The 12,552-nt window shown below is 35.2% G+C and overlaps 1 protein-coding gene across 4 annotated transcripts; it reads left to right on the forward strand.

The window, feature by feature from the left end:
* Positions 1–6,012: 6,012 nt before the first annotated feature.
* LOC132294002 (glucan endo-1,3-beta-D-glucosidase) lies at positions 6,013–12,384 on the forward strand. Of its 4 annotated transcripts, XM_059791703.1 has the most exons (7): positions 6,027–6,221; positions 6,308–6,428; positions 6,725–7,099; positions 7,216–7,505; positions 9,041–9,364; positions 9,837–10,140; positions 12,043–12,384. In XM_059791703.1, exons 2-7 carry the CDS (start codon positions 6,356–6,358, stop codon positions 12,132–12,134), a joined length of 1,458 nt encoding a protein of 485 aa, XP_059647686.1. In that variant the 5' UTR covers positions 6,027–6,221; positions 6,308–6,355; the 3' UTR covers positions 12,135–12,384. The 4 variants fall into 4 exon arrangements, with proteins under 4 accessions (XP_059647688.1, XP_059647686.1, XP_059647685.1 ...); XM_059791702.1 differs by having other exon boundaries at positions 6,027–6,428; XM_059791704.1 differs by lacking the exon at positions 12,043–12,384 and adding an exon at positions 10,713–10,917 and having other exon boundaries at positions 6,030–6,428.
* Positions 12,385–12,552: the final 168 nt, after the last annotated feature.

The raw sequence follows: 12,552 nt of genomic DNA on the forward strand, positions 1-12,552 counted from the left end.
ACGGGCTCAGGCCCAAAGCGAACAATATCATACCATGTGATGGAGTAGGTCGTTACAGTTGAAAATATTTTGAGAGTTGATTCTAGAATTCTATATTTGCACTTGTGCACACTAGCATTCAATTTGTGGGGTACATGCTTGGTTGATTATTGTCTTGGTTTATCCCAATTGAGTTAATTTGCTTTGAAAGCTTTCATTCTTGATAAAATGACCTTGCAAAGAAAAGAAATAAAAGCACTCACCAAAGGTGAGGGAAAAAAAAATTAAAAAAAAAAAACAAAAAGTATTCACCAAAGGTGAAAGAAAAAAAAATGAAATCAATTAAATAAAAAAATAATGTTTGATTGAATAACAAGGTTCATTCAATGTCTTCATGGTTGGTACTATATCTGTATGCTAGTTTGAGGGGTAAGGCTATGCTATGATTTTGATATGTTAGGATAGTAACACATTTTGATGCTGGTTCACTAAAAAAGGATGATATAATTGATTCAAATTGCATAATTAACTTGCTTGATTTGTGGAGGACCATTTTTGCTTACATGATGTTGAAATGTTGAGAATAGCTTAGAAATGGCAGGAATTTGCATACTTGAAGTAGTCTACTTTCAACACTTGTTTGATATGTGTCGTTGCTTCTCAAATAAGAAAGAGTTGTTGATGTTTGTGGGTATCATTTCTGGAAACCCTCACGAGACTTTACTTGTCCACTAGGGGTAAACTAGAAGTTTAAAAGGCTTGTTGCATATGCTAAATGTAACCGTGATTTCTACAAAAGTGGTGTTATCTTTATTTGCTTTATTAGTTTATAGTTGTATATATGTTTGTTTTATTTTCATATTGTAGTGCATTGCTAAGGACTAGCAATATCTAAGTTTAGGGGCGTGATAAGTGCTTAAATGTTGCACATTTCAGCACCTAAGTTAGGGTATTTAGTCTTTGCATTTATCTTATTTTTATGTTTTAGTCCTAATTTATGTTTATGTGTATTTCAGAGCAATAAAGTTCAAACAGGTTTAAATCGGTCAATTACAGTATTTTTGCAGTCAAGCCAAAGCATCGGGGCAATAGCCAAAAGCTGCGTCCGGACGCCATGCTATTGGCAGCAGACCAGTTACGGGATTGTCTTATTTTAATGGCTACAGGATTCACTTATTTAGGCTTATTTTGTAACCTATTTGGCTCTAATAGGTTTATTACTTAAAGCCCAGTTGTAATACTCTTAATTTTAAAAGGATATTTTTGGTATTTAATTTATGATTTTTATTACATTTTTTTTATTTAATTGATTACTTGAATTAATTGACTTATTTGATTTAATTAATTATTTGAATTATTTACATTAATTGTGATTATGTGAGTTAATTGTTTTAATTATTTATTTGGTTTTTTTATCCATTAAATTGTATTATTTGATTTAATTACCTGATAGAATTGTTATTAATTAATTGTTTTCATTTTTGAATTTACTTACTTATCGTAAGTTAGGTTTATAAGTTAGGTTTAAATTTACCTGGGTAGCCAACGTTGATTATAACCTAGGTTTATCTATGGGACGAGTTATATCTTTATGGACTTAGGGTTTCTATAGTGTCTATATATATGTTGTTATACGTTGGTTTAGGATTACAAATAAAACCCTATTCACCATATTCACGTATACAGTGAGATAGGGGAAAACAGATAGAAAGATTGAAGGGAAACACAGAGTGAACTTGGGTGATTAGCAAAGCAGCTCAAGGAGGAAGGAGCATGGTAGTGTGGAACTACAGTGTAGGACACAAACATATCACACAGAGACGGTGAATTAGAATTTCAAATCTAAAATTCAAAGGTAAGTCTTTGTTCTTCTCTTTCCCATGAATCTGTGTTCTGTGCATACTTAGTTAAGACTCCAGGGATTAAAACAAGGATAAAACAGACTTAAATAAACTTTATAACAAGTTTTATATGCATGTATGAATTTCATTTACTCTCTTGAATTAACTGCTTTGCAAGAATTGTTGATATTCTGCTATTTGTTTTTGCTGCGGATTGTTTTTGAATCTTGTGTTAGATTCTTGTTGTGAAGGTATATTTATTAGTCTGAGACATTAAATGAACCCTAGAATAAGTGTTTAACACAGTATTTAATTTCACCAAGTAAATCTGTTGTGGGTTGCTTAAAATTTCAGACTAAGGTTCTATAAACGTGGCTTTAAAACTTGTGTTCCTACACATGTTAGGATTGGATCTCAGTGGTTTAAACTTATTTAGGATTAAGATTGAATCTAGAATAAGAATTAGAACACACCACAGAGGCTCTGTAATCACCGGAGTCGAAGAAGATGAAGCTGGAACTGGCAACAGGCTGCTAAAGGGGATAGAGCAGGCTCTAAAACACAAATGAGCCGGCTCAAAGGCAAAGGAGCCGGCTCTATTAGAGTTTGGAGCTGGCTCAATGCTGAAGGAGCCGGCTCTAACCCAAAAATGGAGCAGGCTCAATGTTTTAATTGAGCCTGTTTTTTCTTGAAACACACTAAAATGAGTTTTAAGGGCTGTTTGGGCTGCACAGTGTTTTCTAAGGCTGTTTAAAAGCTACTGTGAGATGTAATTAAATGTTAGGGACTTAAATAAATATTGAAAACATTTAATACAATAATGGTTTAAGGAAATGAGCAATGAACAACTCAAATAATGGCTATACGTTGCACTGTTTTTGCTAGGTTTACATGATTGGAAATTGGCAAAGTTTTTATATATAATTCAATTATATATAATCCTATATTTTTATAGTGTTATAAGTATGGTGAATTAATTATATTTAACTATACTTAGTTTGGTTTAATTGATATTTAATTTGTTTAATTTGTATCAATTTATCGGTTGTTTTGGAGGACTTAAACGCTATGATTTATTTTAGCAGTTTAAATGATTGGAGCATGATATTTAGGTTTTGTAATGAATACCTAATATTGATATATGTATGAATTTATACAAATGCATACTCTGGAGTATGGTTGTTGATTATATAATGTTGTTTTAATAACTATGCTATATGGAGGATTTGTATGTACCGGTATGGGACAGTGACATACTAGGTATGGATTAGTCAAACACTAAATCCTACCTAATTTGGATTAAGGTATGAATTAACCCTATGAGTTAAGTCCATCACCTACGTGTGTCATGTCAACAAAATAGTTGAATGACTTAATATGGTTTCAGGACGGATGGATATACATATACCAGATCACCACACAAATGGATGGTATTATGTACTAGGAGGAGTATGGACTTTATATATTTATTATATGTGCCATGGTATGAGCTTGAGTCTCAGGACCATGGTTAGGGTGCGTATATCGCCTAGGATGGATAGCTGGACAGAGGTGTTGTTCCTTGATAGGTGTAGATACACATGACCACAGTATGTGCGATTTGCATGGTATCTCTATTCAGGCTGAGACAAACCTTTTTGGACCAGTGAACGTCCTATAGTGTGTACTATATACATATATGGACTACTCTAGATATTGTTGAGTCTTCCTAAGATGTATCTGCGTATCGGATTATTGTTTGGATTGTAGTAGATCAGGACTTGCATGTGGGCCTGACCCGCTCCTTTATTTTTTAGATGTTCGTCAGTTCCAGGGTTAGAGCTTGGACGTGTAGAGTAGATACAGATATTCATTCCTCCGATTATGTAGAAATCTTCTCTATGATAGTTGTGGATTTTATTTCTATTATTTCAGTTTTGGTTTGAGAATTTTAATAAGGGGTCCAATGGATGGATTTCCGAATTGTAAATGTATGGAGTTTTGGATTATCGGATTTGATTAATTATGATTCAAGGATTTCCTTTTAGTTTCTTTCAGCTCTTAGATTTTAATTCTTATTCAATTTGTATTCTGTGTTCATTTTAAATTATTAATTGTTTGATATCCCTCGGGTTTGGGCCTGAGCTTGATCAACCCGTGTCTCGGATCTGAGAGGTATCACACCAGTGAACCATTATTTTTTAGGGTTAGTTTTAATTTCTTTATTTTAATAAGGAGTTATTATTATTTTTATTATTAAGTTTTGATTTTCTGTAATCGAGATATCGACATTCTCTTTGGAAAACACGAAAAAGAGGAAAGTTACGGTTTTTGAGAAAAGTTCAGAAAAGAAGAAGAGGAGCCAGATGAATTAAAGGATGGGACTTGTTGACATCTTGCATCCATCAACCATGATCGGCTAATTCTTCAACTTAGGGTTGGATAAACCCTAGGCATGTAACCTAACTTTTCTCTCTTTTACTATTTTGGGGATTTAATTTATGTAATTTTTGTTATAGTTATTGCGGTGATATATATATAATAATTCTTTTAATTGATTATCTTTGTCAATCTCATATTGTCTTATATGTTTTTAAATGATAATTGATCTTTACACTTGATTTCTTTGTGAATTGAATCATGTGATGGTTATGCATTGTATTAATTTGATGTAATTGTGTTTTAATTTGATGGAAAGTACTTATATTAGATGGGTTGTACTACACAATTAGGTTAATGTCTAATTTAAATAGTTTAATTTTAGGTTTGGTTATTTTAATTTAAGGTAAATCAGTTAATTGAAATTTAATTATTAGGTAAGTAGACAATCCATACAATTATTTGAAATCCATACTTTTTATTACAATTACATATCCTCTAGATTAATGTGTGTTAAATTTGTAACTTGAATTGATGAATCATGTTTTGAATTAGTGAATTGCACTACATTTAGTTTAATTGTCATAAGGTAGTTGATTCATGCTTGAAATTGATGGTTTACACTTTTCATTGCAATTGTTAGCCGCATATAGATTACATAATATTATTTCCCCAATTAGTTGAAAGTTAGTGAGTTAGGGAATGTGTTTAGTGGTAAATCCTACACCCTAAGTCTCTTTCTAATATTTTAAACTCTATTTTTTTATTACAATCATTTAGTTTAAAGTTAGTTTTCATCACAAACAAAACCCTTTTTAGCAATCACATAAGCACTAAAGCAAAATTCAATTCCGAAAACCAATAATTGTTTAGATCTCTTGGGACGATCCCTACTCGCTTCATACTCTATAGTATAAGTATTTAGTGGTTTTATAAATTATAAAATATGATACCCACTTGACATTATTTCTAAACCTAAAGTGATATGCATTATTTTGTGCACACACTCGGTCGCATCAGAAAATAGGAGAGCTAAAGAAAAAATTCAAGCAGAGAATTTATTGGGGGGAAAAAAAAAAATTTAAGCAGAGAAGATGAAAATACCAAAAACAATACCACATCATGCCAAACAACCCCTAGGTCTTCTTTAATCTTCTAGTTCTAATTTGTTTGTAGGCTTATTTTCTGGACTGGGATGGACTATGGCTAATAGGAAATAATAGTACTAATTATTATTATTATTTTTTTGAACCTGAGCTATAGCCCAGGTTAGCCCATATGGAGCTTCGCCCCTGGTTGTGAAGATAAAGCTCTTAGTCGTTTTCATGAGTTTTAGCGATTCCCATTGTATGGGTGGTTGAATATAAAGGGTAATAAAAGGTATATATTCGTATGTATGTGTATATAGAGACAAAATAAGAGAGAAATAATAAGGGCATTTTTGTCTTTTTGATTCAGTTAGAAATTTTTGTAAATATCAATATATAATTTATGGGTAGTATTGTAAAAACACACATTTCCTTTGGACAGGTGTGTAGTTAAAATTATGAAACGTAAAAGAGTGTGAGTGGAATATTGGCAAAGGTCAACGGGGCGTAGGTGAAATTATTAACCTTATATTGTATCACCACCGGAAATGAAAAGAGTAATTATCCAAAAAAATTTATTGTGAAGATGGTCCCGAGGGGGTTCGATCTGCGAATCTCCAAGTTGAGTTGTGACTTGTGAGGCCAGAATTTTAGCATCAGACCATCCATTTGAATTAAATGCAACAATACTTCAAGAAGGCACTAGGAGTGCCAGACTCTATTTTTCATATGCTCCTCTTACTTGTATAATACTGTAAGTATATATTCATTCCATATTTGTCTTCACCAACACACGTATAGTCATAGTACAAAATACATATACACACACACACACATATATATATATGCATAAATAAATTTCTTCCCTTCAGTTCCGCGTCTCTCACGTCCTGCAAAGTATATACCAGGAAGCTTATTAGAAGAACAACTTGGTCCCACTCCACAAGACATCCAAGTAAGTCCTTCAGTGGAGACCTGACAAATATTTTACCGTTATAGTCTTCCACACACACATATATATAAACATCCTTTGTCACACAGAATTCATAATCCACCACATAACTGGGTAAAAGTCAGAACTCTTTTGCCATGGCGGTGCTTATGAAGTCTTCATTGTTCTTCTTCCTTCTTTCCCTGTCTCTGCAATTATTTTACTTCGCAAGTAAGTCCAAAAACCTTTTAGTTTCTGCTTGCAATTCGCTTTCAGAGTATTCTAATTGAAATTTGTGTTTACATTTTCCAGGAAAATTTTATTTTCCATAGGAAAGTTCGTGTGTGTGTGTTTTTGGAATTTTTATTCGAACTCTCGAGTAAGTCCAAGGAATTCATAATTCCAAGGGGGCAAAATTTACTAATCACAAGGCGTCGGAATGGGGAGGAATTGTTTTTGTCTGTGGAATGTTAACTGAGTCGACTCGGTGTGAGTCATCTAACGCCGGTAAGTTCCTATTGTTGCAGACGCGCAGTCGTTTATTGGTATCAACTACGGCCAAGTCGCCGACAACCTTCCGCCACCGACGTCGACGGCGAAGCTGCTCCAGACGACCACCATCGGAAAAGTCAGGCTGTATGGCGCCGATCCGGCGATCATCAAAGCACTGGCGAACACCGGCATCGGAATCGTCATCGGCACCTCCAACGGCGACATCCCGGGCCTCGCCGGCGACCCAAATTTCGCCGGCCAGTGGGTCAGCTCGAACGTCTTGGCCTACTATCCCGCCAGCAACATTATCACCGTCACCATCGGTAACGAGGTCATTACCTCAGGCGATCAGACCCTCATCTCACAACTCTTGCCTGCCATGCAAAATGTCCAAAATGCCCTTAACGCAGGTTAAATGTCCCACCATTTTTCAATTTTTTCTTTAATATATGTGTGTGAATTGTGTGTACAGTTCATGCAAGTTTCATGAAATGTTCACCCAAAATTTTCTGGTTTTGAAATTCAGCTTCTCTTGGTGGGAAGGTTAAGGTCTCTACAGTACATTCGATGGCTGTGTTGACTCAGTCCGAGCCGCCCTCGGCTGGGGCTTTCAATCCCGGGTTTGGTGACACATTGAGAGCTATGCTGGCATTCCAGAGAGCTAATGGTTCGCCTTTCATGATCAATCCGTACCCTTTCTTTGCGTACCAGAGCGATCCAAGGCCGGAGACCCTGGCGTTTTGTCTCTTCCAACCCAACTCGGGGCGAGTCGACTCGGGAAACGGTATCAACTACATGAACATGTTTGATGCTCAGGTGAGTTTTCTAAACTTGAGTCTATGAAATATTCTGGTGCCGCCCAAGTCCATTACATGATCTATCAGGGACGGAGCAGAAAATTGTGTGACAGGAGGCAATAGCAGATTTTTTTGTAATAAGGGGGGCAATATGACAATTTCATAGGTAAATAATTCAAAAAAAGAACTTATCAAAAAAATAATAATTACTAGTATTAAAAAAAAAAAAAAAATTATTTAGTGCCACCATTGACAATACTATAGGTCTGTGTGCAAACCAAACGGACAAAGATTGTGGACCCTCATACGCAGCACAAACATTTGTGCTGTATTGCAGATGATCGGGACTCACAGTGCATAGTTGCATTAACTACTTGGAATAATCTTTCTTTATTGATTAATTTATAATTATGCAGTGAGATTTATTCTATATGAAACATTAGCAAGATGTGACTAGTTCTTCTTGTTTTTTAAAAAAAAAAGTAAATTAACAACTCAAAGAAAGTGATGTTGCATTTGGTAGCATGATAATATTCACGCTTTAGAATTAGAATTGAAAGAAAATTAGCTTCAAAATTTATTCCAACTTAGGCTTCAATTAAAATTGAAGAATTCGTGTGTTCCAAACATAAATGTAACGCATTGATGATATTAGTGAACCAAACTACATTTGACTCATTTGATATAACCCGAGATATAAATAGCTAAGCGGTGATGGTTGGATCATCTTTCATCATTGGATGCCCCACGGTTTGTCTTTTTCGTTTTTTGTTTTATTTAATTGGGTTATTCTCCATGATTCCAGTTCAAATAGATAAAACTCAATTTTCACGCATTTAGTCTACACTCCTTTAATGTATAAATTTATATTAGCAAACTACTGCATCACTTTCATTTTTGAGCCGGCATCTGATCAACTTGTGAGCATCCTGTCGGGTGCATTTGGCTATTATTCCAGATTGAATGTTACACTTCCTTGTGCTATAAAGCAAGCATAGTTGTATATTACTTGCACTTCTTTTATATTTGATCCACACAGTTAAAAACACAATTGGACAGCATCTGTGTTGGCTGTGACTTCACGGCAATTCAGGATCTATGCTTTTGGTGAAATTTAACTGTGATGTAGTTGGTATCTGTAACATTTTTGTATGTGAAACAAGGACGATTCAAAAGTATGTACGTGTGCATATATAAATGTGAACACTAGATTGTGAAATAGTCTTCTAGGAAATCATTTGTTGCCTATTCTCTCTAAAATAAATCCTGCTTTTTTCGTGAAATAATTGGACTTGCATCTAATGCATTAATGCGGTTCGCTGTGGTTGGTGACTGGTGGTCCATTACAATAATTGTAGATGAGCCAATTCATTTAGCGATTTTGGTGGCTTAGAGAACTTACTAAATTTTAATTAGGGACCACCAGATGTGATCCTCCTACTACCATAGTCCGGGGCAATTATGTGGTTTGTTGATCAGTTAATCTATTCAAGCCCCATGGGCAAGCAAGTTCATCAATGTATTCATACTTTGTTTTGCAATAACTTTCTGCAGGTTGATGCTGTACGGTCTGCCTTGAATGCAATGGGATTTAATGACATTGAGATTGTGGTTGCAGAGACGGGGTGGCCTTACAAGGGTGACTCTAACGAAGTTGGCCCCAGTGTTGACAATGCAAAAGCCTATGTTGGAAATTTGATCAACCACCTCAGAACAATGGTTGGGACACCACTAATGCCTAGCAAATCTGTGGACACTTATATTTTTGCTCTTTATGATGAGGACTTGAAACCTGGGCCGGCCTCGGAGAGGTCATTCGGGCTCTTCAAGCCTGATCTTTCCATGACTTATGATGTTGCTCTTTCAAAGAATGGTCAGGTGAGAATTTGATTTGTCATTCTTAGAACCATAGTTGAAATTTAGTTTAGTTACTAGGATGGTGGGTGTGGACTTGTGGTGGATAGAGATAATTGATGCTTGGGAACACGTGGGATTTGGTGTTACTATTATTTATGGAAAGAATCTGAAGATGAAATTTAGAAGCTAGCTTTAACAACTCCGCTTAAGAATAATGACGAGAATTTTGAGGCCCCTGTCATACATAAACCAACTTTAGCTGCCATAATAATCCAAAACATGAGTTTATGTTTAGAAATGATCTCAATTATGAAAAATGGAGTGGAAATGGTCCTACGAATTTTTATGAAATATTGGATCATTCCATATTACTGTAATCATTTTTAATAAAGACTTTATATACATGGATCATACCCACCATGGATCATTGTTTCTGTTCATTCGATTTACTACTGAATAACATCTTCCTTTTCTTGGTTGATCTGCCCTCTAGACTCCCCCAACTCCAGTTACTCCTATAACTCCTCCAACTCCAGTGACTCCACCGACTCCACCAAATGGAAGTTGGTGTGTACCAAAGGTTGGAGTTTCAAATGCTCAATTACAGGGAAATTTAGACTATGCTTGCGGCCAAAACATTGATTGTAGTCCGATTCAACCTGGTGGTCCCTGTTTTGATCCAAATACCGCGGCATCACATGCTACCTATGCAATGAATCTCTTCTATCAGACTGCTGGCAGGAATCCCTGGAATTGCGATTTTATGCAAACAGCAATGCTCACATCCACTAATCCAAGTAAGCTTTCTCAGCTACGTCTTGAACTGATTTGAATATATAGCAATTCGTAGATAAAAACATGACCATGTTGCGGTCTATATAACCCCGTGATGGTTTCTCTCAGCCTATAGATCACTTTGGGGTGTGTGTGTGGCATGTGGTGAGTGGTACCACCTAATATTGTTGGAATCAATGGATGGTCCATGTGCCCATACATGGTAACTGGGAGCAATTGTGCCCATACATGGTAATTGGGAGCAATTGTGGACAAAGAAATATTCCAAGTTAGTGCTAGCACTGTGTAACTTGTTAAACACGAGCATGCGAGAGAGAGAGAGAGGGAGAGATCAGAGGACCACATGATGCATAAGTTTTACTGAAGTGGACATTCTCATTACGCTTGGCTTTTCTGATCATTAGCATCTGGATTTTTTTGGTTCTTTATTGCTGTGTATTGGATTAATTTCTTGGGTTCATAGTTTTATGCATGAACAAGTTATTGTAACCGCGTCACGTCTTTCTTCCAAAGAAAGAACATTCTGTTAACTTTGTTGTTCCTTCTCTTATTGATTTATTTGTCTATGTTGTAGGTTACAATGGTTGCATTTACCCTGGTGGGAGTACCTGAAGTAGGAGAGAGGAAGAAAAATTCAACTGAGTTTTTTCTTTTTTTCCTTTTATTTTTAAGTAATTAAGCAAAAGTATTAAGGGCATGGTAATAATCTTTTGAATTGTACCCAAAACAATTACAGAAATTGGTATAGTATGATAGTGAGTTAAAGGTTTCCTCTTCTATTTCGGGCTCTCTCTCTCCCTGCGCGCTCATGCATATATATAAATGTGCGTGTAATTTTGTTAAGAACTTGCTTAAATGAGCCATTTCTGTGTGCTATGTTTCAAAATTCCATTTATAAGCATGTGGTTGATTAAATTATGCAGTTGGCAATTGGACTGACCTTTATGTATTCAACTCACATGATTATGAAGCACATGGTTGGTTAAGACTTGGCACAATAGTATTAAATAGTCTTCGTGCGACTTGGCACAATAGTCTTCGTGCGCGCTCATGCATATATATAAATGTGCGTGTAATTATGTTAAGAACTTGCTTAAATGAGCCATTTCTGTGTGCTATGTTTCAAAATTCCATTTATAAGCATGTGGTTGATTAAATTATGCAGTTGGCAATTGGACTGACCTTTATGTATTTCTTTTTGGACAATTCAACTCACATGATTATGAAGCACATGGTTGGTTAAGACTTGGCACAATAGTATTAAATAGTCTTCGTGCGACTTGGCACAATAGTATTAGATAGTCTTCGTGCGACTTGGCACAGTAGTATCTAACAGTCTTCGTGCACAAAGAGAGAGAGAGAGAGTCTTCTGGGAGTGTTTTCATTGTTTCTTTTTGAGAGAGAGTCTTGTGGGAGTGTTTTCATTGTTGTTTTTGAACAATCTTATCGATAATAAACAATCCACGCAATTACTTTATCTACTGTCCACACTTTCTTTTTCATGTTTATATGATTTTATTTGACTGAAGTCAGTAATTTTCATTGTCTTCTGGGAGTGTTTTCGTAGTTGTTTTTGAACAATCTTATCAATAATAAGCAATCCATGTAATTGCTGTATCTACTGTCCACACTTGCTAAATTCATGTTTGTATGATTTTATTTGACTTAAAGTTAGTAATTTGCATTCATTTTGATTTCTGTCCATAGGCAGAATCAAAAGCATTTAGTTGATTGCCTGTTTGTACAATTCAAATGGCCAAAACTTTTATCTATTTTGTGCACACTACATATATACATATACGTATATGTGTGTGTGTGTGTGTGTGTGTGTGTGTGTGTGTGTGTGTGTGTGTGGATGTTTTACACTCATTTACAGTTTCTTATTTGAAGCAACTGTTTTGCAGGGTGGATTGTCAAATGGGGGCACACTTCCTCATCCTTTGTCTGTTTTCTCCTCACCAGATTCTGGTTCCAATTGATACTTATGTTTATTTAATGTGGTGTTCTTCGTTTGTACATGGATTACAATACATTTTACTCTGCTATGTAATTGTAAAAAGAAAAAAAGTTGATTTCATTTATAGTTTTACTAGGAATTGTTGATAAATTCAAGTTTTTAGTGCCTGAGTGTTATGTATATTGCTAGTCTGAAGTGAACTTATTCGCCTTGCATTTCTGCAAAGCAGATTATTCCAAGTGTTCAAATTCCTGTAATTTTGGATTTTTATTGTCAGGTTTTGTTTCTACTTTTAGGAATATTTAAGGGTTTTTAATTTTTTTTTTTTCTCCAGGGAAAAAATTTCTCTCCTTCACTTGCAATAAAATCATTAAATTGTGTTACAGCTGAATCATGTGACAATATTTTACTTTATTTATTTTTTTCCCCTTTGAATAAGCTAGGGCTTCAAAAAATG

The sequence above is a fragment of the Cornus florida genome, unplaced genomic scaffold, assembly GCF_030987335.1.
Source record: "Cornus florida cultivar Cherokee Brave unplaced genomic scaffold, ASM3098733v1 CherokeeBrave_3.0.0_Hap2_Chr02, whole genome shotgun sequence".
In the NCBI taxonomy this organism is placed as follows: domain Eukaryota; kingdom Viridiplantae; phylum Streptophyta; class Magnoliopsida; order Cornales; family Cornaceae; genus Cornus; species Cornus florida.